The sequence below is a fragment of the Zalophus californianus genome, chromosome 7 (assembly GCF_009762305.2).
Source record: "Zalophus californianus isolate mZalCal1 chromosome 7, mZalCal1.pri.v2, whole genome shotgun sequence".
NCBI lineage: Eukaryota > Metazoa > Chordata > Mammalia > Carnivora > Otariidae > Zalophus > Zalophus californianus.
In genome coordinates this window covers 22,098,895-22,125,466 of record NC_045601.1, presented here as the reverse complement: position 1 = coordinate 22,125,466, position 26,572 = coordinate 22,098,895, and the positions used below count along the sequence as shown (strand labels likewise).

The window sequence follows — 26,572 nt, the reverse complement described above, 5'->3', positions numbered from 1 at the left end:
CTCCTAATTTTCTTGGCTTTATTTGGCCATTCTTTTCTAACTTAAGGTGGACTCCCTAAATTATTAACCTTCTGGGGTGCTTGGGTGGGAGCGTCTGACTTCAGCTCAGGACCCTGGGATTGAGCCCTGCATCAGGCTCCCCGCTCAGCAGGCAGTCAAGATTCTCCCTCTCCCTCTGTCCTCCCCACTCCACTCTCTCTCAAATGAATAAATAAAATCTTAAAAAAAGAATAAATCATTAACCCTCTTCCTTTCTTATTTTCTGATACAAGCACTGAAGGCTATAAATGATGCTGTATGTCAGTGGTTCCCAACCTTAAGTGCATGTTGCTCTCATGGAGCAGGGTGGGGGTGCTTTAAGAACGGTGACACCTGGGCGCCTGGGTGGCTCAGTTGGTTGAGCGGCTGCCTTCGGCTCAGGTCATGATCCTGGAGTCCCGGGATCGAGTCCCACATCGGGCTCCCTGCTTGGCGGGGAGTCTGCTTCTCCCTCTGACCCTCTTCCCTCTCGTGCTATCTCTCATTCCCTCTCTCTCAAATAAATAAATAAAATCTTAAAAAAAAAACAAAAAACGGTGACACCTGGGTCTGGGTCCCACCCCTAAAGATCCTGATTTAATTGGACTGTGGTATGACTTTAAATATTGAGATTTTAAAAATATGTGGTCAGTAATGATAAGTGTCCCATATATCCTTGAAAACAGTGTACGTTCTACAGTTCTGGGGTATGGAGTTTGAAATATGTCTGAAACTTAAGCTTGTGAGTCTCATTCAGATTTCTGTATCCTTCCCTTTTTTTCTTTTCTTTTTTTTTTTTTTTGTCTGTTTGGTCCCATACCAAGAGAGGGATATGTTACCTCTCCCACTACATATATGGATCTTTCCTTCTCTGTAATTCTATTTTGCTTTCTATATTCTGAGATTGTGTCAAAAATGTATATAAGTTTAGGATAATTACATTTTCCTGATGAAGTGTTTATTATGAGACTATTCAAGAAATGCTTTCTATCATAAGGACTTTATGATATATAAAAATTTATAGTATATAAATATACTATATTTAATATTATTTTAATATAAAGGTGAGTTATTTTGGACTGCCTTAGTGCTATGAATTCAGGCTGTAAACCCATGTGAGGGCTACTTACCGATTCATATTCTCAGGGTAGATTTAATTCTGCCTCACCTGCCAAGCACCAGCATGACATCATCTGTGCTGTCCTCTGGGGATCAGACATTCTAGCGCACCCTTCCCTGAGGCTATGCCATAAGAGCTCCTTCCTGAGGCGGGAGGGTCATTCATTAGACTTTCTACCTTGGGCAGGTTTCTTCACTGGTCTTCAGTATCTCACCAAACTATGAAAATGACCGCTCACAGTTACCACATTTAACATTGCAAATGCCCTCAAGGTCAAAGCCAATTTTGGTGCTCAGCTTACTTCATTTCTCTGGGCTTCGTCTTCATTTATTCTTTTATGTCAAAGTTTTTTTTACTTTCTTACTGGCTGATCAGGACATTTAAAATAATTTTTAAATGTTATATTCAGCATTTTAGTTGTTTTTCAATAGAAGGCCTAGTCAAGGCACCTGGTGTGTTGTTTTATAAAAAATAGTGTAGGGGCACCTGGCTGGCTCAGTCAGAAGAGCATGCAACTCTTGAGCTTGGGGTCATGGGTTCGAGCTCCATGCTGCATGTAGAGATTACTAAAAAAAACAAAATAAAAACATCTTTAAAAAAAAGAAATAGTGTATACCATTTACAAGTTTTCTTCCATTCTCCTCCCCTAGTTGTGGGCTTTTGGTCACTTACCTCTCATTTAGTGACTCCTAGTTGACCCTGTTCCAGTCACCATTTCTGTGCCGTGAACTTCCCAAAACTTAGTGGCTGAAAATGACAACTATTTTATTCTATCTTATAGATTGTGGGTTGGGGATATAGTCAGGACTCAGCTGGGCAATTCTGCTTTTCATGAGGTTGACTCTGGTCACTCAGTGTTCCTCAGCTGACAAAGAGGTTGCTCTGGAGGGTCCCAGATGTCTTCTTTACATGTCTTGTACCTTCTAGAGCATGGCTCGGAAGCTGGGCTCACTTGAGCATGGCTCAGAAGCTGTCCACCAGAGCACCTACACATGGCCTCTTCAGCAGAGTGGCCTCAGAGTGGTCAGCCTTCTTACATGGTAGCTGGCCTTCCCCAGAGCAAGTGCCCCAAGAGAACAAGGTGAAAGCTGTATGACCATATCTGACCCCACTTCAGAAGACACCCAGCCTTACTCCACCACATTCTGTTAGTTACAGGGCAAGGGGAATTAGCTCTTTCTCTCAGTGGGGGATCAGCAAGGTCATATTGCAGAAGAACATGTGGGCTGGATGTGTGATTGCCGCCATCTTTTACAAATATAATTGCCACATCCACCATTCCCAGCTAGCTTGATATTCCAATGCTGAACTTCACAGAGGCAGGTAGGGGGTGGCCAGGGAAGTGAGTAAAGATCACAGCAGGTGCAAAGTATGCAAGCAGTGAGAGTCTCGATGATTAAATTTTCCATACCCTAGAAATAGTTTCTAACTTGTTGAAAGGTTAAACTCATCCATCTCTAGTCATAATGGAGAGGATTTTTCTTTTTAACTTCGTGTAGAAACAAGAATAGATTTTTCTGCTGGACTTAAGCTGCAGGGGAGATCTACTTGGTCAGTTTCTCTTCTGCAGGCCTCCTGTCTGTTCAAGAGTACTTTAAAGGCACATGACTGGCATCTCCCCCGCAGAGCAAACTCTGAGCCCCAGAGTGCAGCCAGAATCCCTCCCTCCTCACATCTGAGGCTCACATATTTGTACCCTATGACATTGTCTCTCCCATTTCTCCTGACACTTGTGAAAGTCTAAAGGGCAGCATTTTTAGAACTGGAATTATGTTGTAAAAATTTTTTCCTGTTGTAAAATAAGAAGAATATCTTTTAGCTTAAAAAAATGTACACTTTTTAAAGATAGAAGATAGAAAAAAATGCAACAATTTAAAATGCCGTTAATGTAAGTACATTGTGCATACACAAGTGTCTCATGTTTGTTGGTAAAAATCAGAATATTCAAAAATACAAAAAGAAATAACAATGAATGCATATTATTGCATTAATGCATATTATTGTGTATTATTTAATGCTCATTAATGTACATTAATGCACATTAATGCATATTATTTTCTACCTAATGCTGAAAAAAATAAAGTTACTTGTTTTCTCTAGAAGTTAAAAAAGGAGAGTAGTGAAATGTTACTTATTGCCCAGAGATACTAAAACTATTAATGGTCTTAGTGTATTTTTTTATTTTAGTATGAAAATAATACATGGCTAATCATCATCATTATAACAGGCATTTCTGGATTTCTGTTGCTTTTTACTGTAAAACACTTCGTAATGCATAATGAGCAGGTTAAAGATAATGTATTTTATTCAATGGGTATATTTTATTCTATAAGTAATATATTTTATACCAATTAAGTATAAAAATCTGTAATTTAACTTTCAGGTTAAAAAAGAGTTTTACTTTTTATAACTTTTGAACTGTATATCCCATTTAAAGAAAAAAAAATATTGGAACTAACTATTTCCACCTCTGCTCTCAAAATAAACACTGAACTTCCTGCCTCCTAAAGACACCATCCTTTCTTTCTCTTTTCTTAGTACTAAGTCTTAGCCCCACTAAGATACTACTTTGCATTTAAAAAAAATCTTTGCAATTCAAGTATAAAGAGAAGAAATCAGGAGGTCGCCAATAACCAGTCAATGCCCATTCTATGAAAGCACTGTAGGGAATCTCATAAATCTGGTAGTCTTATTAAATTGCTCAAATTAGGAAAGAGAAATGGTGGGAGAAATGCCTTATTAATTGTGAATTTTTTTGTCTCCCCCCATTAATTGTGAATTTGATTGAGCTTAATTCACCTTTGAGATACCATTTTTAATTTTAGAATATATGTATTTGAGTAGAGCACTAGAAACAGATACATATACAGTAAGACAGAGCGTCTGTCTATATCTGTGCTGAAGTAGATAAATGGGCCCTAAGATGACGGGACAGGCAGAGCCAGAGAAGGCCATCAACTTGGCCTGAAGACCGAGGCTCACCTCCTGGTAGTTGCCATCTCCCAGGGTAGGCGCTGGAAATTCCATCCATGGTGGAGATGGGAGGGCAGGCTTTGGAGCTGGGCATCTAAAGGTTTGATTCCTGACTTGGCCACTTGGAAGATGTTTGACTTTGGCCAAGTCACTTAAGTCCGGTGTCCTCGCTAGTAGAGCCAGTTATATCCATCTTGGGAATTAGGTAGTGTATCCATAAAGTTCCAGCTCATTAATAAATGGTAGCGCTTACCAGTGTTAGATTCATGGTCAGGCTTAATAATCTAAGCTTTGTGTTCCCCATTGGTGACATTTTCACTATGCAATGAAGCCTCAGTCTACAATCTAGTCTAAAATTATCTAGTGAAAGAGAATTGAAAATTCAGATGATACATGGATTTGTCCAAGAAGATACTCAGTAATTATTTATTAATATATTAAGAACTGTCTTACATACTGGGGACATAAAGATGAACATACTACCCTTCCAGGAATGCACTGTCTAAACAGGTTGCAGGAAAAACAGATTTTAATTCTATGCAGAGACATTCTTGGCCTGTTCCTGGTTGTCCTGCAGCAAAGAAGAGTACACTTATATACTCATGGCATAGAGCTTGATGAGTAGTCATGAAATTCCCTCCAGGGGCGCCTGGGTGGCTCAGTCGGTTAAGTGTCTGCCCTAGGCTCAGTTCGTGATCTCCGGGTCCTGGGATCAAGCCCCACGTCAGGCTTCCTGCTCAGTGAGGAGTCTGCTTCTCCCTCTCTCTCTGCCCTTCCCCCCAATCCCCGCTGCTCATGCTCTCTCTCTCAAAAAAAGAAAATCTTAAAAATAAAAAAAAATTCCCTCCTTGTTCCATATCAGATTTTTATCAAAGAAATAAGCAAAAAGCATCAAATGAGGGGAACTCTAGTTAATCTTGGCCTTACAGCTCATGTTATTTGAGAAGGCAGCAGGGTCCATATTTTCAACAAAACACCTGTTGCTTCTGGCCAGGGTGATCCCTGAGTGGACTGGAAGAGATTAAGCAGACCTTCTGACACCAGTTATCACTAGTCAATTTTAAACTTCGTTTCAGTCATTTTTCTTTCCTCTTTCCTCTCTATTATTCTCATGGTACCAAAAAATGCTGTGTATTTGGTCTCAGGGGATTTGTTCTATTTAAATCTTAGAAATACCTGGTTTCTGGGGCACCTGGGTGACTCAGTCGCTTAAGCATCCAACTCTCGGTTTTGGCTTAGGTCATGATCTCAGGGTCATGAGATCGAGCCCTGTGTTCGGCTCCACACTCATTGAAGAATCTGCTTGAGATTCTCCCTCTGCCCCTCCTCCCACTCACACATGCTTGTGCGCGCTCACTCTCTCTCAAATAACTCTTAAAAAAAAGAAAAGAAAAGAAAAGAAAGAAATACCTGGTGTCCGCTCAGTGACTACCCTGTGTTGGTCCAGCTCAGCACCATTCAGGCTCCAACCAATCTCACCACAACAACCTAGCTCTTTCTATCCCATATCTTTCTAAAGAATCAGTCCCATTTACATTTATGGGAAGAGTCCTTAGGCCTTTATGTGTAGCACACAGTTTACCATTAAAAATAAACTATACCGTACTCTTGTTTTTGCAGATTCTGTATCTCGATTGATTCTAAAAGAATGCTTTCATTGACTTTTGCAGACTCTTAGATTGGTAGCCAACCTACTATTGAGATTAAGGACTTTGCCTTTATTTGTCTTTGAGTCTCCTTCAGTGACATTCTCTTCTTGTACATAGTAGACTCTATAAATAACAACGAAAGATGGGGTGCCTGGGTGGCTCAGTCATTGGGCATCTGCCTTGGGCTCAGGTCATGATCCCAGGGTGCTGGGATCGAGCCCCGCTTCGGGCTCCCTGCTCCGCGGGAGGCCTGCTTCTCCCTCCCCCGCTCCCCCTGCTTGTGTTCCCTCTCTCGCTGTGTCTCTGTCTGTCAGGTAAGTAAATAAAATCTTAAAAAAAAAAAAAATGAAAGAATTGTTAGTCACAATCATAAACTAGAATGTATTTCGTCTTTTGGAAGTTTCACAGTAAGTGTACAAAGCACTTTCACGTATGCTCTTAATGGAGCCTTGTAGTACTGTGAGGAATTCTCATCCCCATTTTCCAGAGGGGAAGACAGGTTTCGGACCAAAATAATTCACTGAGGGTCACCCTGCTACTGAAGGCATAGGTGAGACAAGAACCTATGACTTCCGACACCAAGTGTACCACTTCCTACTTCCTCTACTGACATCTTACATTCAGAGGAGAAATTTAAAATGAACGTGGAGACCAGATTCTCTGCCACTACCCACATTAAAATACTTCCTTTCAGGGAAGTCTTTCCAATAGATGCTAACTGGTGATTGGTATAGAGCGTGTTCACTGTTTCAGCTCCTGGGTTAGGTATACTCGTTAGCGAGTACGACAGAGTATCCTCACCGAGATCCCCTTGTGAGACAAGATGGATGGCCTTACCACAGGGGCCTTGGGCCCACAGGTATCTCTCTGCTTCATCTCTTTCAGAACCCAGTAGCAAGAATTATCGCCCCAGTGTCCAGCCGCAGGTTCCTCATAGAAACTACAGTGGCTGAGGAATACAAGTAGAGAGATGAGTAGTCTGGGACTGCAGGATTCGAATACAACACTGACAAGCCTGTTGGGGGAAAGCGCATATTGCCGAGTGACAGTCAGTGATGGGAGGAGGCGAGAGAGGGGCCTCAAGGCTTCCTTCTATCTTTTCCCTTTTTCTAAATTTTATCGTTTTCCAACCACAAACTAGATTTCCTTATCTCTCAGTGAAGTCATTCTCTGTGGTTTGCAGTATCCTATGTTTGGGCTGAAGAGTCCAGCTCTCATAGAGGTTAGGTGATGGGGATGTTTTTATTAATATTTTTTCTTCACATGAGGGAGTTCTTTGTAGAGAAATCAGGAAATAAATGTAAGCACAAAGTTGAAACCAGAAACCATCCATGATCCAGTCACCATTGTTAATAGATAACTGATGTTAACATTTTGATGATTGTCTCAGTTTTTCAACCTGAGGGACAGAAGCATCTCTTCAGACCCCAACATCTACGTGACATGGGTGATATGTTTGTTACATGGTAATAGTCATCACATTCGATTAACACATTTTCTTTGAACGGCTTTAAGTGCTGTGCTGAAATTTTTCATTCTGACTGTCTGAACTTTCAGTATTAAAGAATAAATAAGCAGCTGCCTTCTCAGTAGTTCCATGGTACCTAATCAAAGCCATGTTGCGGTATGAACTATAGAACTTTCATAGGAAAATGACATTGTTTCTCAGAAAATCTCATGACCTGGACTATCCTTGTGGTCATCAAGGGTGGGGGATGCATGTGACTCAGACCAGGCCCCAGGATGAGTTTAGCAAAGGCCTTCTTCCTCTCCTCCTTATCATGACACGTGAAGGAAATCTTCCCTGGTTTTAGTATGATCTTATATTTATCTTACCTTTACCTAGTAGAAATGAGGAATCTCTTTTTGCAAGACATTTTTTAAAAGAATGCTTTGTTGATGCTGTATATGCTGAGGAATTACGTGACCTAAGTAACATTTCTGTTTATCTATTTTTTTCCTATGCAGGCAGCAATAAGGAAAGAACTAAATGAATTTAAAAGCACAGAAATGGAAGTTCATGAAGAGAGTCGACAGTTTACAAGGTAAGTGGGCAAAATGCAGTTCGGCATATTTTGTGTTATGTGTACTTTACCACAGTTAAAAAATTTTTTTTTAAAAACAGATGAGCATAACACCATCTAATGAACATTTCTAAAATTAAGTCTTTTTTTTTTTTTCTTTCACAGAAGTCTGAATCATTCCAAAGGGCTATGTTCTGGTTTCTTTCTTAGTCTTATTTTGTGGGCCAGGAGACAAGGATTAGAATCATTTATTCTGCTCTTGAAGAGACTCAGTTGAAGTTTTATGCCCAGAACAGATGCTGGTGAGAGCCACTTTGGGCACCTGTGTGTCTGCTTTGGGCTCACAGTAGACATAACTTAGAGAAGATAGCAACTCAATTTTCAGAAGACCTAACTTAGACTAGGAATCTAATTTTTACTGCTGCTGTGGAAGGCTGCGGTAATCCTACCCTTTTTCCTCCCAGTACCCTTGGAGTTCAGTTTATTCTTCTGCTAAAACCAGAAGAGACCTGTGTGATCATGTAGTCTAACCACCACCCCTGCCCTTCACAGGTGTTCTGTTTATTTCTCTCTAACGGGTTTATGTGCTTTGCTTTTTTATAACATGTATGTTCCTAAAAATTGGCATGCCAGTTAAATCTTGAAATACTGAATTGTTAAAAAACATACCAGGACAGATGATTACATGCGAAGACCACAGGAGGTCTTTCTGGAAAGCAAACACTGATTCCCTAGACTCGAAACGGCCTCTGCAAGACAGGCATACATTATAGTGCCACTGTCTCTGCAGTGGTTCCTGTTGGTGGTGGTGGTCCATGCTGAGAGCATGTCCTGTGATAAAGGAAGTAATGGTATAACTTCATAATTCCGCTAAAGTCGGTAGGGACCTCCTTGCCCCAAAGCTATTGCTCCTATCATAATGTCTGGTTTGCAGAAGAAACTCCCTTTTCTTCTAGAGGAGTTGTATCTGTTTTGGTTCTTCCTATATCATGTTTATTTGTAAAGGCATTCAGGGCTTTTAGCCATCTGGATGTGTAGGATTTTTCTCTGAGGGCTGCATCCTGTCCTGATCGACTCTTGGACCAGTCACATGCCCAGATCAAGCCAGACCTATTGTCCCTCCTTTTCTCCCTTCCACTTGTGGGGTCAGGGAAAGTTCATGCTGATATTTGACACCTGTGGTCATACGTCTCCAGGAAAGTTGATCAAAAAAAGGTGGCTGAATATTTACGGTGACATCGAGTTGGCCGGGTAACTGGAAAGATAGCATACACGTGTTTGTGCCTTTGAGTCCTGACCCCTGAGATACAGTGACTGTGCTCAACCTACTCTTTATCATTCAGGATCGTTTGACTTCTGCATAGTTTTCCTAGAAATCATAGTATCTGATTACCTAATTATCATTTGATAACATTATATGAAGAATAAACTAAAATAGAAAATAGTCAAATTTTTTAAAATGCATTTCTATGGAAGTTCCCAGCTTATGAAAAATAAACATTTATACTGAAAGAGGTTCTTTCTCTTCTGTTATTTGCTATGAACAAGGAAAAAAAAAGGTTGCAAGGAGAGTAAAGGTCATTTATTTTTTGCATCTATATTTGTTATGGGCACAAACGATATATTCTAACTAAGCATTCAAACAGTACAAAAATCCATCAAATAAAAATGAAAACTCTCTTCACTCCCTCCTTCCTCAACTTCATTCCTATTCTCACAGGTAATCACTGGTAAAAGTTTGGTGTAGATCCTTCTAGACATTTTTCTGTGTATTTGCAAACATGTAGGTGTATGTATATGATCTACATCTATGTGCACATATACCTTTATGTCCTCCCTCTGAGTCACACATAAAACAGCATCTAGAAAATATTTCCATATTAGTGTTTATCTTTCATTTGAATGACTTTATGGCATTTTGTAGATAATGTACCATAAGTTATTGAACAATTATTCTATTGATGAATGTTATGGAATTTTCAGTGTTTCATTAGTAAAACAGTGACTTGACTTTCTTTATAAATATATCTTTGTAGGGGCACTTGGGTGGCTCAGTTGGTTAAGCATCTGCCTTCAGCTCAGGTCATGATCCCAGGGTCCTGGGATCGAACCCCACATCGGGCTCCCTGCTCAGCGGGGAGCCTGCTTCTCCCTCTGCCTGCTGTTCCCCCTACTTGTGCTCTCTCTCTCTCTCTGTCTGTCGAATAAATAAATAAAATCTTTTTTAAAAATGTCATAAAAAAATATATATATATAGCTTTGTGCACACACGCTAGTATTCCTGTACTAGTAACATGAGTGGATTTGCCAGGTCACTGGATATATATTTTTTTTACATTTTGAAAGATGCTATTCTGTAACTTGTAGTTTATGAGCATGCCTAGTGTATCACCCTCATCAGCACTGGTGGGGCAGGATGGTGGTGGTGGTGGTGGTGAGGGGTCTATAGTGTAAAGAATAAACATTGATTTCTGTAAGGTTGAGCATCTTTACATATCTTTATTGACCATTTATTTTTAATTTTTGATTTACTTTGACCAGTTTTCTTTTGGGTTGTCTTTTTCATATGGATTAGTAAAAACTCCTTAGATATTGTGGATATTGGCTCTTTATTACATACGTCACCATACTTTTCCTCAATTTGTTCTTAATGTTTTAACTTTTTTTATGGTCTTTTGTTTAAATTTTTGCACATTTAAATGTGTCTGTATTGTTACATTTACTTCATTGTTTTGTGTCTTATGGAGGAAGACCAAGATTATAAATCTGTCATCTTCGATTTTTATATATGCTTTTTTTTTAACACTCAGATCTTTCATCCATTGGGCATTTTATTTGTGTGGGTGATTGAAGAGAGTAACCTAACTTTACTTTGTTCTAAATCAGTAGTTAGGATGAATGGATAAAGAAGATGTGGTATATGTATACAATGGAATATTACTCAGCCATCAAAAAGAATGAAATCTTGCCATTTGCAATCACATGGATGGAGCTAGAGTGTACTCTGCTAATAAGCAAAACAAGTCAGTAAGAGAAAGACAAATACCATGTGATTTCACTCATATGTGGAATTTAAGAAACAAAACAGATGAACGTAGGGGAAGGGGAGAAAAAAGAGAGGGAGGCAAAACTTAAGAGACTCTTAACTATAGAGAACCCCAACTGAGAGTTGATGGAAGGAGGTGGGTGGGGGATCGGGTAGATGGGGGATGGGCATCAAGGAGGGCACATGTTATGATGAGCAAGTGATGAATCACTAAATTCTACTCCTGGAACCAATATTACATTACATGTTAACTAACTAGAACTTAAATAAAAACTTGAAACAAAAATAAATAAGTCAGTAGTCAGTTGCCCCAGTTACTTCCCCCTTGGTGTGAAATTCTTCTCATATACACATAGATTAGTTCCTGGATTCTTTATTATGCTCTAGTGATCTGTTACCTATCTTCGCGCTGTGTCATCCTATTTAATTAGAATAGATTTGTAGGGGCGCCTGGGTGGCTCAGCCAGTTAAGCGTCTGCCTTCAGCTCAGGTCATGATCTCAGGGTCCTGGAATCGAGCCCCGCATCGGGCTCCCTGCTCTGCGGGGAGCCTGCTTCTCCCTCTCCCTCTGCCTGCCACTCCCCCCTGCTTGTACTCTTTCTCTCTCTGTCAAAAGAAAAAAAAAACAGAAAGATTTGTGGTGTGTTTTTGTATCTGATAGGGTATTTTTTCACCTTCAAAATTCCATTGGCTATTTTTTCTGTATTTATTCATCTACAGAAATTTAGAGTATACTTGTTGTATACTATAAAAGCCTGTTGATATCTTTATTGTTTAAGTAAATATTAATAGATGTAAATAGGGATGAGCTGCATTTCAAAAGAAAATTATAGGCTTTTTTTTTTTGTAACAAGGGTAAGCTTTAAAAGTTTTCCAAAAAATATATTGATTGACACTCTCTAAAATGTCTATTTTTCTAAGGAAAAATTAAATATTCATGTCACTAAGATAAATATGCCTTGCTTAAGTACTCTTTAAAACCTGGCAGCAAAGCCAGTGTCTGCTGCTATTTTTCCATTAATTTGTACTACATCATTAGAGTTTCATTCCAATAGAGAAATCTTTTGGCTCTAAGACTTAGAAAAATCGTGCTTATGATTTTCAAATTGTTTTCAGTATTTCTTTTAAGAGGTTAAAGGTTTGGTAAACACTGCTGAGTCTAATCAAAATAATACCAAAATATGGTAATGTTTTACATTTAGAAAATTGCTTATGGAGAAGATAGGGTTGCTCTTAGCACCAGCCACCCTTGGAGGGAACCATACAGGCTGTGGATCATTACCTAGCCCTTTAAATGCAATCTAGATAGAGAGCAGTTAGTTCACTTATTAGCTCTTCTTATTAGTGCCAGACATTATCTCCTTGTATCAAGTAAACCTGCCATTCAAAACCTAAATCTATTAACTCCCTGTGGGATTTAGAGTGGTTAATAGAAAGGCAGCCCTGCGCCCTCTGCTCAGGCACCTCTTTATCCAGAGTTTATCTTCCACACAGTGATGTATCAGTCAACACCAGAAGGATCCATTCCCGTATAGATCTTCCCTTGCATCTGTATCTCTGGAGAGATTCACAAAAAGCTGGTAACATTGGTTGCCTCTGGGGAGGAGAACCGGTGGGTAGGGGCAGGCCTGAGAAGGAGGCTTTCCACTCTGAATTTTTGAAATACAAGAATTTATTACCAAAAACAAATATTTAAAAGAAAAATAAAGGATCCATTCCCTGAGTTCTCTTTCTGTAAATGAGGATCCCATCACAGTAGCTTTTCCTGAATAATGTGCCAGGACTAAAATTGTGACATTCTTGTTATTGGTGTACTCAGAAAACACCTCCGAAACCTCCGTCATGGAATACATTCTGTGACATGTTTGATCTGCCCCGCAGTAAAGAATTATAGTGATCCACCCTTTCATCTAATTGCCCTGGTTTCTCCCAGTATCTTTTAGATAGCTGTCTGGCATTGCAGTACATTCTGGGGCCAGGTAACAAGGGTGAGGGCTAGTGGTGCCCATGAGACTTCATCCTGTGGCCTGAGAGGTACCAAGCTCTAATCTCGGCTTCTTAGAACACTCACTGCTCATCTGGCTACATCCTGTGTTTTCTGCCACCAACAGCTGCCCACCCAGCCCACTGTTCAAAGCCCAAAAGACCATTTGAAGGGCAATGTATTATTTAATAGGATTATTGCATTCTGGAAGGAGACCACCATGGCAAAATAAAGCCACTCCCCTTTTCATAGTAAAGGACACTTCTACAATTTAAAATGATTCTCTAAATTATAAAGACAAATTGTATGAAAGGTCAAATTTCACTTAAAAAATTTATTTATTTATTTATTTTTAAAGATTTTATTTATTTATTTAACAGAGAGAGAGAGAGAGAGAGAGAGAGAGCACAAGCAGGGGGAGCGGCAGAAGCAGGCTTCCCGCGGAGCAGGGAGCCCGATGCGGGGCTTGATCCCAGGACCCTGAGATCATGACCTGAGCCAAAGACAGACCCCTAACTGACTGAGCCACCCAGGCATCCCTTAAAAACTAAATTTTAAAATGTTTATGGCTGAGTGGTAAGATTATGGGTCATTGTCATCTTCAGGATATTCTCTGTTTTCCAGAATTTTTTTAAGTGTCTGCATGGGTTAGATTTATAATCAAGAGAGAATATTATTTTTATAAAAGTAAACTTTGAATTTGTAAATAAGAATATTTTTAGAGTGTGCAGTGTAGTACTTTCATGTTTATAATTTTATTAGCTTATTATTTCCTTGTTATATTAAGCAAAGAATCATTAAATTGATGCTCTTAGACTCAGAGTGGGTCTCAAGAGATCACTGGCATATTGTTAGGTGTAAAAACCAGGATACTGATAAAGCTACAAATGCAATGGTATGTTTTATTTAAAATTCAGATGCACAGAAAAAAATTGGAAAATAACATTCAAAAGCTCTTAACAGTTTCTTATAGAATGGGGTTATTGTTTTTTGGGTTTTTTTCTCTACTCCAACTTTTTTAATGTGGTTGAGATATGTGTGTGGGTGTGTGTATTTAAAGTAATTATCTCGTTCTATACCATTTTGAGTGATTACTGTCCTATGTAGATTTACAGCTGAACTGCTTTTCAGCTTCTAGATATGCTTATCAAAATGTGACATGGGGGCCGCCTGGGTGGTTCAGTAGGTTAAGCCTCTGCCTTTGGCTCTGGTCAAGATCTCAGGCTCTCTGCTCAGTGGGGAGCCTTCTTCTCCCTTTCCCTCTGCCCCTTCCCGACCCCAGGCTCTTGCTCTCTCTCTCTCTCTCTGCTAAATAAATAAAATCTTTTTAAAAAATGTGACAGGGCAGGAGTTACATGGGGGACCTCAATGAAAAATAAGGGGTGCTCCACAGAGGAATGAGAAGGCTTCTTCTGCAAGGCTGCCCTCTTCCATGGGTGCTCCATGTACCTGGACAGAAACTTGAAAAAGTTGCAAAATGCTGCTTTAACCACCAGCATTGAAAGCATATGGCTCAGTATTTGGAATCATAAAAGCCCGGGCACCATGTGGTCTGGCTTCTCTGGTAAAACTAGGAGCCCTGGTTTAGGAGAACCTGCTCATTTGTTTAACGTGTATATGCCTTGATGATAAAACCCTTTCAAATAAAGAAGTGAATTATTCAGGATTTCTGTTTCTATCAAACAGGGAAGTATAGGAAAGTAACATTTTACATTTGTGAGTAATTTTCCATGTTCTATTATCTGAATGATTTTACAGGAAGGTGAGTATGTTTTTATATGGTAATTGGTGGAGGAATCATCTTTATGGAAAACAGTGATCTTTATCTGAATTCCATGACTTAAAAATAGCTCCGCCCCCATTCACTTCCTCTCAACAGTATGAAAATAAAAAAAGATGTATTCCAGTTTTAATAATAAGAAGAAAATATAGGTAACTTCAAATTTGAGTCTCGGGAGAGTTCCAAAAAAAAGAGTGAATGAAAAGTTTCAGTATCCTTGGGGCACAATAAATCTATTTATTGCTCTATTTATTGCTGCATCAACTGGAAGCCTGAAGCCAAACTGTCATTCTGTCGGGCTAACTTCTCAGGAGGTAAAGCTGAACTTCTCATATTTCAGAATGAATGCAAACCATTGAGTAGTAACAAATGTAAGAACATTTTACATTTTCAGTACCTCTGAGCTGAATTTGAAGAAAAGATGCCTAATGTAAACAGAATATAAATGTCTTTTTCTGATTGGATAGTGCAAGAAAATATATGAGGTGGCTTTTTGGTTTATTTTTGGTTTATTTTGTTGTTGTTGTTGTTGTTGTTGATTATTTGTTTTTTAAACCAGGTCTGGCAGTCCATTTGAAGAGAGGGTTACATTTCTGACCCCCTGGCTTTGTCAGCATATTGTTGCAATCACACTCTTGGTTGGTCACCTTCTTCTCTTAGTGAGCCCTAGGAGCTATGCCGAAGGCCTGTGACTCTCCACACATCCAGATGTGGAATTCATTCTCTAATGGGATCTGTGGGCAAATAGTGCCTGCAGGAAAAACAAAAAACTTTATAGTGTCCGGTGAATTTTGGGAAATTAAAAGCAGGACACTTTCCAGGAAAATACTGGGCTTTAGAAAGTGTTAAATCTCTTCTGGTCCATTGACTACTCACTTTTAGTTGCTCAGCTCACTTATTAACTTACCTTCTTCATCTCATAAACATTATTGGTGTAAAGACCAAACCTGTCATGTCATGTTTCCCCATGCTTGTCCTCTGAATCCAGAGCCAAATGAAGATCAGGGTATTGTGGAATGTTTGCTGTACAGAGCCCAGCAAATTAGGAGAGGGCTAAAATAATTGCTAAATTGGGTGTTTGTATTTAATTCCTAGAAAAGCTGAATCTAACAAAGAGGGGTCTTTGATAGCTCAGGGTGGGAAGACCCTGCAGGTGCAGTATTATTTGTCTGTATTGTCAGGGTCCCTGGAGCTCCTGCTTCCTTTGTGTGGCATGTGCTTGTGTGTCCGACGTGCAGAGAAGTGATACTGCTCATTGCAACCACAAGGACATCACTGGACTTGCTTTTCTAGTAACTGCAAAAAGTTTGTGCTGAGCCCATTCTCATCTAGTTCCCTTTGTGACAAAAATGAGAAAACTATAGCTATCAAAGTATAGCCTAGGGGGCTCCTGGGTGGCTCAGTCAGTTAAGCATCCAACTCTTGATTTCAGGTCGGGTCATGAACTCCCCACATTGGGCTGGATGGAGCCCTACTTCGGGCTCCACCCTCAGCGCAAGAGTATGCTTGGGATTCTCTCTCTCCCTCTCTGTCTGCCCCTCTCCCTGCTCTCCCTGTTCACTCTCTCTCTCAAATAAATAAATAAAATCTTTAAAAAAAAAAGTGTAGCCTCGTATTTAGAACAGGACTTTTCTCTGGTCAAAATTCATCAAAACTAACTGACAGATTTAGAAATCTAACTGATTACCTTTTCCTTTGCATTCTGCCGAGAGAGCACCAAGAAAACTCTTTGAATGAAAGTATGAGTGAAAACATATTTTGTTCTCATAGTCTGGTCTAGGTTAGGAATAGAGTCTGGAGCCTGGTGCCTCTCCTTACCAGCTCTGTGCTTTGGGCACATGACTTAGCATCCCTGTGTCTGTTTCTACACCTGTACAGAGGGGAGGGGATACTGGAGTAGATGCCTCCTAGGATTGTTTTGAGGATTGAACTAGGTAATATATGTATAGTACTTGGACTACTGCTGGGCATATGGTAAACAGTAGTAATTTCATCTGTCATTATTATTATTTGCCTCTTTTTTATATTTTACATAAAAAGGTTGATTTAAGAGGTTTTCAATTACTATTTTGAAATACTTTTATACAATTTCTATATTTTTCTTCAGGTAATGGTTGACTCTTCCTAGAATGCATGATGGAATGTCCTTGTAGATTAGTATAAATTTAATTGTAGTTAATATTGGGGGTCTCATGATTGGACTCTTCAGTTACAAGAATTACTTATAGAAAGTTATCAAGTAACTTTCTAAGTGCCCCAGTATATATGTATTCAGTTGTTTATGCATTCAGCAAGTTTGATTGAGCACATAGTGAGTCAGACTCTGTTCTGGACCCTGGGAATTTAGAACCTGTCAGATAAAGTCCTCACTCTCACATGGTTATGTTCTAGTGAGGGAGACAAACCATTAGCAAGTAAACAAATAAATCAACATGATAATTTCAGATTGTGCTAAATACTATCAAGAAAATGTAACAGGATGCTCTGGAAGGGATGGGAGGGGGTCTCTTAGGGAAATACAACCTATCCTGTGATTTAAATGACGAGAGGAAGCTATCAGGCACTGTCAGTGGAGAGAAGAACATTCCACCACCAAAAGGGGGCCAGCCCATTTAGAGGGAAGAGCTAGTGCAAAGGGCCTGAGTTGAATAAGGATTTTGCATGATCAGAGGGCGAAAACAACACCCAGGTGACTGAAACAAGAACATGTCTCCATTTAACAAATGTAGAGCAAAGGTTATGGCGAGGGCTAGCATTAGGAATTGAATTCAAAGTGGATACATCCCTACTTTGATCACAACAAGTTTGCTATTTTGGTAAGGTTGGTATATCTTATTTTTCTTTTGAGTTTTGGAAAGTCAAACATGCAAAAGTAATATAACAAGCCCCATGTATCCGTCATACAGCTTCTCCAATTATCAAATTATAGCCAAGCTTGCTTCAACTGTTCTTATGCCTTTAATTTTTCATTTTTTAATGCTTTGATTCCACCCAGCAACATTTTTTAAGTTGTCCAATGTGCCAGATATTATATTCTGTGAGTAAATAAAAGTAATTAAAAGCAAGTCTTTGCTCAGTGCCTCAGGATCTGAGTAGACACACCTACACAAAGGTCATATACTGACTGTGATAAATAACTATTATAAACCCAGTGTTATGGCAACCCGGAAGGGAACGCGATTAATGCTTTCCTGAGAAATGGGGAAAGGGGAGTTTGGAGAACTCACAGAGTAAGACTGCAGGACGTGGAGACGGGAAGCAAGATAGGGTAAAGGACAGAGCACAAAAGTGGAGAGCATTTGGGGACAAATGATTGGAACTTGGGGTATTTTGGGAGTAGTGATGGAGATATAGCTAGAAACATGGTTTGGGCCACATTCTGAAAGGCCTCAGTCACTACTCTAAGAAATTTAAATTTTATTTCACAGGGAAAGGAGAATAATGCAATGATATTAATAAAGAACTGGAATGATTAGATTAGTGCCTAGGATGATATTGCTAGTGACAGTGTGGGGCACAGATTTGATCTACAAATCTCTGAGCCTGCGACAGGGAAATGAATTAGGAGACTGGTTTATTAGGCCAAATGAACATTAGATTACACAAGACAAATGAAATACTAAATAGAGTGGAAATAAATAAATAAATAAATAGTGTGGAATCACAGAAATAGGCTGAAGAAGTAGACCAGATAAGGCTTTTTGGAGAAGATGACTTTTGGCCTTGATCTTGAATATGAAAACATAGATGGGAAATGAAGGGAGGGGATTGCAATATTATGAAACATAGCATGTGCAAAAAGCACAGGGCTCCGAAAACACAAGGAATGTTCAGTAACTTGCATGGAGGGATGTGAACATGCTGTTCAAATAGCACTAGCGAAAGATGGGAAAGCTTTAATGGATTCAAAGACAGAAACAAGGCAAGACTTAGTGTCTCGTGGGATATGGAGGGTGAAGGAGAGAAATGAGTTGCAAATCTGAGGGTCCTAGACTAAAAATCTTTTAAGGGGTAGATTGTTTAACAAGAAAGAAAGTGCAAGGGCTCCTGGGTGGCTCACCTATTAAGTGGCTGCGTTGGGCTCAGGCCATGATCCCAGGGTCCTGGGAGAGAGCCCTGCATCAGGCTCCCTGCTCAGCAGGGGAGTCTGCTTCTCCCTCTCTCTCTCAAATAAGTAAATAAAATCTTTTTTAAAAAGTGCTGTGGACATGCTTAGTGGAGCATTTGGATGGAAATGCCGGTGAGGATTTGGAAATTTCAGGCGAAGAAGGTAGATTTGGAGTCTTCAGTGGGAGGCAATGGGAGGCTGAAGCCAAACCAGTAGGGACTATTTGTTGATGGTTTCCTTTTATAACTACAAACCAGGTGTAACCAAGTCCTTTATGAAACATCCCACTCTGCTCAGTACAGGTCAGAACATGACCCTCAAGATTAGTGATGTTTTGTGTATTGATTGCTCCGTATCCTGGACAATATAACCATAATATTTTGTATAGGGGCTGTCTCTGCTTTCCAACGTCACATTTGTTAACCGTATTCTGTTATGACAGTGATTTATAACAGTAATGCAGTTGGGGGATGTCTAGAGCTGCCTTTAATTTATAAACATTATTGGCACCTTATTTGTTTTACTGATTGTCAGCTGTGTTTCTCTACCACAGACTCACAGAGTTTCTGTTTCTTGTGTCAGGTTTCACCGTCCATAACGAAGTGTGAGACTCTTTGGAAACACAGACTGATCATCTTTGGGGGAAGCCTCTCTTCCCGAAAACCTGATATTGCACTGGGATTTGAGTGTGTGTGTTTCCGTTTAACTGGTGAAGGAAGTGTATGGAAAGTGCTTCCCACCTGCACGGCCCAGATGGGGCCAACAAGCAAAGGGAGGGGTGCAGTGACTCTGCTGTCCAGCGTGTGTATTGATGGTAAGCAACACCATGGTCACACCAGTTATTCTCCATCAGGAGTTTTAATCAAAGAAGATGAGCAGAAGACAATCGCTGGCTCCCTGTTACCAGAAAGCCAAATTGTAGAGTGCAGGTTGAAGAGAAATCCGGGCCTGGAGTTGCTGGGCACTGAAAGGGGTGGGGGTGGAAAATCAGAAAAAAAAAAAAAGAAATATTTCATTATGTTAATGAAGAAAAGAGAAAATCAAAGCATAAATATTTTTGAAGAAGGCTTTTGGTAGCTGAGAACTTACTAAGATATGGGAATCTAATCACCTAACATGGATTCCTTAAAGACCTGATCCTAGAAGAATATTCTCGTTTCACAGTTATGTTGGTGCAGTATAGTACCATTATTTTATGTTGTGCCAGTGAATCCAATTGCCAGAAATACGTCTGAGTGTTTTCATGCATCTTTTTCTTAAATGCAAGAGACTTTTATTGACTCTTAACAAGCATGCCTGCCCAAATTTTGTTGCATGTTTTAAGTAGCATAGCTATACACACTTTTTTTTTATACTCCTTATCTAATGTACCAAACTTCTGCAAGGATAACAGGACTGGGAATAAAGTCAGATGAATGTGATCCTATAAATCTGTAGGAAGCTTTAGAAAATAAATCTTTTGGTCTTTCCCTAGCTTGATTACCTTCAGAGTTGAAGCAACCATACTTGATCTAAGGAAGATAATATTGACAATCACAATACCTTTCTAAAAAATCTGAGTCCAAAGTAAAAACTTAAGCAAATGCAAGTGTTCTTCCAGCAGTTAGTTCTGAGTGGGCATGGAAAGGACTACTTATTTTCAGGGCTGCATTAAGTTGGATTGCTGCTATTAAAAAAAATTAAGTACATGGATCAAAAACATACCCGAAGGCTTAAAAGAACACAAAGTTTCTGCTAAGTTGCAAGTGAGGAAAACCTCATTTTGTATTTTAAGAGTCTTCAGATTGCATCCATAAATATAGCATTGACTTGCAATGCAAAAGAATCAGTGAGATTAAAGTCATGGAAGGTTTCTCTGTGAGCCTACAGTCAGTATTGTTTACATTAAGAAACCCTCAATTGCCATCTTGCGATTTTCTGTGGAGTTGCAAGCAGAGCGTGGCTTCTGCTCGCAAATACATACGATCAGATGTAAATACTACCTTGCATTCGATTGTTCTTTCATGATTGTTTTGTGCTCCTTTTATTAAAAACACGTGAGACCTAAAATAACAAAACAAGACCTAGTACACTTTATTTTATTCACAGAGCTTGGGCTAGAATTTTCTGAAATGCTTCTGGTTCATGATAAGGAAGACTGTAATTTGCGATTTCAACCAAAAAAGCAAACATTTAATCTGGTGGATAAGTTTGGATCCTGTCAGTCATGTATATTCTGTAGAACCACTAGAAATGGGGTGATTTTGCTTAAAATTAATAAGTTTTAGCCCCAATTGGCCTGTTAGAAAAAGCCAGGACCATTTTATGTCTAAGAAAAGTAAGCAACATTGTTGCACCTTTTGCTGCACTGGGCTACCTGCGTAATAAACCCAGATTCTGCACTGTTGTCATTTCATTACTAGTGTAAGATGTACTTCTGCTTTTGAAAAAAATGTTCTGCATGTCCAAGTGTCTTTCTCTGTCTGAAAGGTTTTGTCCATTTCATAGTGTTCAAATCCAACCATGGACATTAACTTTGTTCTCATTTTTTTTGCCGAAGCCTGCCTTTTCCTTAAAATACTATTATGTTATCGTTGTTGTGTCTTGGGAAAAAGTCCAAGGAATGTAATGTTATTTTAACTTTCTATACTTAAAATCTTAAAATGTCATAATTTTTAATCACGAGGCCTCTATAAAATGGTATATGTAAGACATTATCACTGTTTTACCATTCAGGATACAGGTCATAGAAAGTCTCTACTTGGTTGATAAAAGGAGCAGTTTTTTTCCCCACTCATGGTGCATGTGATGCAGGTTTTTTTATTCCCTACAATGAGATGCACCCAGTACAGAGATGAGACTCCCGTCCTTCAATATACTGTTTTGCTTGTGTGATATATCAGATTTATAAACTACCCACACTTTTTTCTTCATACTGATTGACACATTTAGAGAAAAGTTTAAAAGTTAGAGCAAAAGCAAAAAGTCAAAAATGTTACCACTGCTAGTCTACTATTTAGGAATTGAAACCACATATCATTAGAATGATTCTTTAAATAAAAAGCTGTGAAAAGAATCGAAGGATTGTGAGCTAACCTGTATTTTTCAGAATAAGGCTCTGTGTTCCTAGCTAATTTTTTAAAGGTGGAAACACTGCATATTCACCCAGCAGCCCATCCAGGTCTCTTGCCTGGCATCCATAATGATGTGGACCACCCTCCATCTAATTAGGCCTCTGCCCAGTGCCAGCATTTCTGCTCTCCAACCAATAAGCTACAGTTCTATGAGAAAAATAAATGTGTGTGTGAATTGGGCTGTTGTAACACAACACCAGGCTTTTCCCTATTTAAAGTGAGACATTAGGCAGACATAGAGGAAGTGAATGAGTTTTCCTGAGTCCCCAAGATATGATTAGGGTAGGAAACAAACCCATATCCAGGAAGATCTCAGGCAGGAAGGAACCAGACAGACTGTAAAACACAAAGTGGCCATTTCTGTCTTTTTTTGAAATGGAGCAAAAGAACATTAAGGTAGTAAGGAGACGCCATGGGCTTTATCAGCATCTTTGTGGTCTGACGAAATTAGTCCTCTAATGAGCATTAATTAAGGCAACCCTGCCTGATAATTCCCTGTGTATGTGAAATGTCTTGCATTTTTTATGTTTGATATAATTTACCTTTATGTTAATTCCTTAAATTATTTAAACTAAATCTGTAATATTCAAAGAGCCATTTGGGGTATTGGAATAGCTGTTTTAAGTGGAGGAAAAAGCAAACTCATCTATCTCTCGGATTTACCCAGAAAAACAGACTTTCTTCTTTCATTTTCATGTCCTTTATTGGCATAATGATTGTAGTCACTTATCTTTTTCTAATCCTAGTAAATATGTTCTGCTAGAAAGTTTTGAAATGTAAGGGAAAACCTATTTAAGACAGTAAAGGAATTGACTACACCCTTCAAAAATCATCAGATATTGAAAATGAGAGATAATTTCCTAAAACCCATAATTTGGGTTTCACATCCCTACAATAATTCTGTGCTACATTGGTACTTTGAAAAAATCCAGTAGCTTACACTTAAAAGAGAAAAAATTCTGCATTAACACTGCATATCCTGATATGGACCACATTTTAAGATATAACAGGCATTGTATTTATATTCAATAGTCATCAGACAGACACAGCTTTCAAAAATGATACTGTATTCACAAGAGAAAAAGACAGTCTCGTCTACCACATAGTAGCATGTACACATTTAAAGAGTAAAATCTCTTTTCCTCCTTTTTGCTCAAAAATTTCTTTAGTTTATTATTTTTTTAAGTGGTCCCAGCAGCACATTAAACAGTGAGAGAAGTCTTCCTCAAAATAGGTGAGATGGAAGATATGCACATTTATGTCATTTCATCAGTACAGAAGCTGAAGCATTCCTAAATTCCAGTCATATTATTAGCCCTAACCTTACTAGTGAAGGTATATAATTTGAGACAAGAACTAATTTCTTCACATCATTAGAGTATGATGTGAGCAGTAAGGTATCACTAAGATGTAATTTATTTACGGAGTTGTCCCTTGGCTTCTTGAAATAGGTTATGTTCCACTACTGAGCATTTGCTGTCTTCTTATTGACAAGATATGTCACATTATTTTGCTTGGCAAAGCAGAATAAACTTTCTGGAACTGAAATATGTCCAAGAGGGGAATGCAATGGCAAAAGTCACCATCACATTAATAGGACCATCTTTCTGAGAGAAAGCTCATCTTTAGGTAGTTCAAATCCAAGTTTCAAAGAGCAGCATGAGGAACTACTCTAATTTGGCAGTGACCAAAGGGTGGTGGGGACTAGGGTAGAATATTCCCAAACCAGTTCTCATTTTCACTTTCCCTTTATTTTTGGTATTAATTAAGCTTAAGTTCTATATGAAAATGGGAACCACCATTAGCATATCTGGAAAACATTGGAAGCAGAGTTCACAAGGTCATTCCAAATTAAGAAATCCCACTACATATTCTGTAAGATTTCTGGCAAAATTAAAATTAAATAAAATATAAAATGAAATGAAATAAAATAAAATAAAAAAGAATCCTGTGGCTGTTATTCTCACCAAAAGCCAACCTTATAGGCAGGGGTCATTTTTAGCCATGCTAGGATTTACTGCACCTATGAGCACCGTGCTGTTGATCAGTGTTTCGGGGGCGGGGGTGGGGGAGCGGTGCTGTTGGCATTTGGAGCTGGGCAATTCTTTGTTTACAGAAATGTTCCCTACATTGCAAGCTGTTTTATATCCTAAGCCCATGCTGACTAAATTCCAGTAGCATGCCCAGTCACTGTAAAAACACCAAAAGTCAGAAGCGCTCCCCCATGTTCAAAGGCCCTCCTAAGGAGGTACCACCTCCCTTGCGTACCACTGTCTACCGCAATTTGAGGACACACAGGGAAGAGTACCTCTTTCAAAACATCATCTGGACTGCCTTGCATTACTTTGGGCCCTGAATAGTTCCTTCCCCCTTTATTTTTCAAGCCTGCTGCTTCAGTGAAGCTTTAATTTGCCAGTTCTTCAGGGAGGAGGGTGCTGGGCAGCCTTGGCCGTTTCAATTGGCATAGTCACTTGGCTGGTCCATGTATGTACTTACAGGAGAAATTTCAAATGAAGCAAACTTTTTTTCCTCTGTTTTGGCCTCACAGTTTTACCTAAGAACTACACTGTTGGTCACCGTCTTTGTCAGTGTCTTAAGGATTATTGCATGGCTTAATCACAAATACAGCTAACAATCCAAATAAACAAAACTGGCGGTCCATGAAAATCACCGTTAGATTTTCTCCTGGTAAGGTACATCCCTTGAGGTTCAAAGCCATCACCTGTTGATCCTGTTAAAGAAGCATTTAATCCACATGTAAGTGCTTGAATTCTCTCTGTAACTGTAGTCATGCAGTTCAATTTTTCTAAAATTTGTCAATACTAAATTATGAAGGAAGTGTGGATTAACTGGATTGCATGCCTATTGTTCATACTTCATTGACTGTCATACACAAAACAAGATGATTTTACCTAGTTGAAACATTGTGGAACTACGCTAACGATACATAAACATACTTTTTCTCAGTTGCTTTTTATCACCAAAACTGAATGGTGAATATGTCTTGAAATGATTTGGATGAACTGTGGCTAATAGAATGGAAGAATTTAGCCACTATAATTTTTCTAAATATTAAAATTTCTAAATATCTTTTTCAAGACAGAGCAACTCAGAGTTGATAAAAGAGGTTATATTGTGAATTTTTAGATGGTGCTTAAGAATTCTTATCTTGTTAAATACCAGTATTTTTTTTTTTCTTTTTAAGAATAAATTAAAGGGAGTAAATGAGGCAGAATGCCACTCCACCCTCAGGTCAATTTCATGGTATATTAAAATGCCAATAATATTTGTGCCACTTGCCAATTTGGGGGACTCTTCCCATACTGGATGCTTTTGTTATAGTTTGACTGTATCATTACATTGCTTAGAGAGCCTTCACAAAAAGATGTCACCTTTGCAGTGCTAACTAGCATTTGAAAACAATCTGAATAAATCTAGGGTCAAACCACTTTCATCATTTAAAATATAGGCACTAATTTTTATTTTTATTTTTTTTTTAATATTTCTTCTGTGGCTTAGAAATGTGCCAATGTGTTCAAAACATTCTGCACCAGTTTCACCAGATTTAATACCTAGCAAAAACTCAAACTCGTCATTTTTTTCTATGTAATAGTGATTTTTAAATCAAGAACTATACACACTCATTTGTTATTTTAGTCTTTGGTTATAGTGATTAAGAATGGTAAGCTGTGATCATTATCAGACTGACTGAATGATTCCTAATTTCCAGTAAGTGATCTAATTCTACATATTACACAGGTACAGTATCTGTGAGTGTAAATAACTGGAACTGTACACTGATTACCATGACAGTTTCTCTTTTTTTGTTGTTGTTCTTGATCTGTACTGTATTATAGTATGTGGGTATAAATACCTACAAGTATACACAGGTATGTATATGTATTCCACTATTGTAACCTGAAAGACAGACTATGTATTATCTTTTTTATTCCTTACTGGTGTTTGTGTTATTTAAAAAGCAAAATTATGCTCTATTTAGTTGTATAATATAGGATACTTTGCTGTGCACAATTCCAAGTGCCTTAGAACATCGTTTAGCTTTCTTAAGTATATATAAATGCATATATGTATAAAATTGGGAAAAGTTACCTCAATAAAATCATTGGGAAATCCCCAACTTTAGTTTCTTCCAATTCTATTGTATTGAGACAGTGCTCGGTATTTTTAAAGTAAAAGCTCACGACTCCTCCCCTGTAAAGCAAGAATAAGACAGATCTTCTAATTGTCTATTATTTCAACTGCACCTAATTTAAAATTTTTTGTATGGAAGGCCTTGTGATTTGTAATTTTTATTTAAAATATCTAAGAATTACTGCTTTAAACAGCAACTTACAGTATATTTTTAAAACTTGTTTTTTTTTTATATCTGAGGATATTTGATGTTGATGTTTCTACTGACATTATACTATGTAAAAATAAAAGCTAGTACCTTTAGAGTTTATAATACAGAAAATAAACTTCCTCATTATGCTTATTATTTAATGTATTATAAGCAAAGAGAGAGGTGGGAGCATATTTTGGCCAGTAAAGGAAGTGGAATATACTTCTCATTTTTTCAACAGCAATTACAAATTGTAACTTAGCCTCCCTCAACTCTGGGACAAAAGCAAAGGTAGAAGAGGAAGGTATGAAAAGCAATTTGTGTCATTATCCAAGATAGAAGACATATAGGAGAGAAGATTGGGACCAAGAATTTTAAAAGTAGGTTTGAAAAATTGGCCCCAAGTATGCTATTA

The 26,572-nt window shown here is 38.5% G+C and overlaps 1 protein-coding gene across 7 annotated transcripts in view; it reads left to right on the top strand.

The window, feature by feature from the left end:
* Positions 1 to 25,958, top strand: part of PHACTR2 (phosphatase and actin regulator 2) — a 190,724-nt gene extending 164,766 nt beyond the window's left edge. For 2 of the 7 annotated variants that reach the window (XM_027601427.1, XM_027601424.1), the window contains one exon: positions 7,729 to 7,809. In XM_027601427.1, the coding sequence (XP_027457228.1) occupies positions 7,729 to 7,809 (81 nt within the window). Of the gene's footprint in view, positions 1 to 7,728; positions 7,810 to 7,949; positions 9,338 to 19,284 lie in introns of those variants that run through there. The other 5 variants (XM_027601423.2, XM_027601422.1, XM_027601426.1 and 2 more) reach the window with 5 other exon arrangements.
* Positions 25,959 to 26,572: the final 614 nt, after the last annotated feature.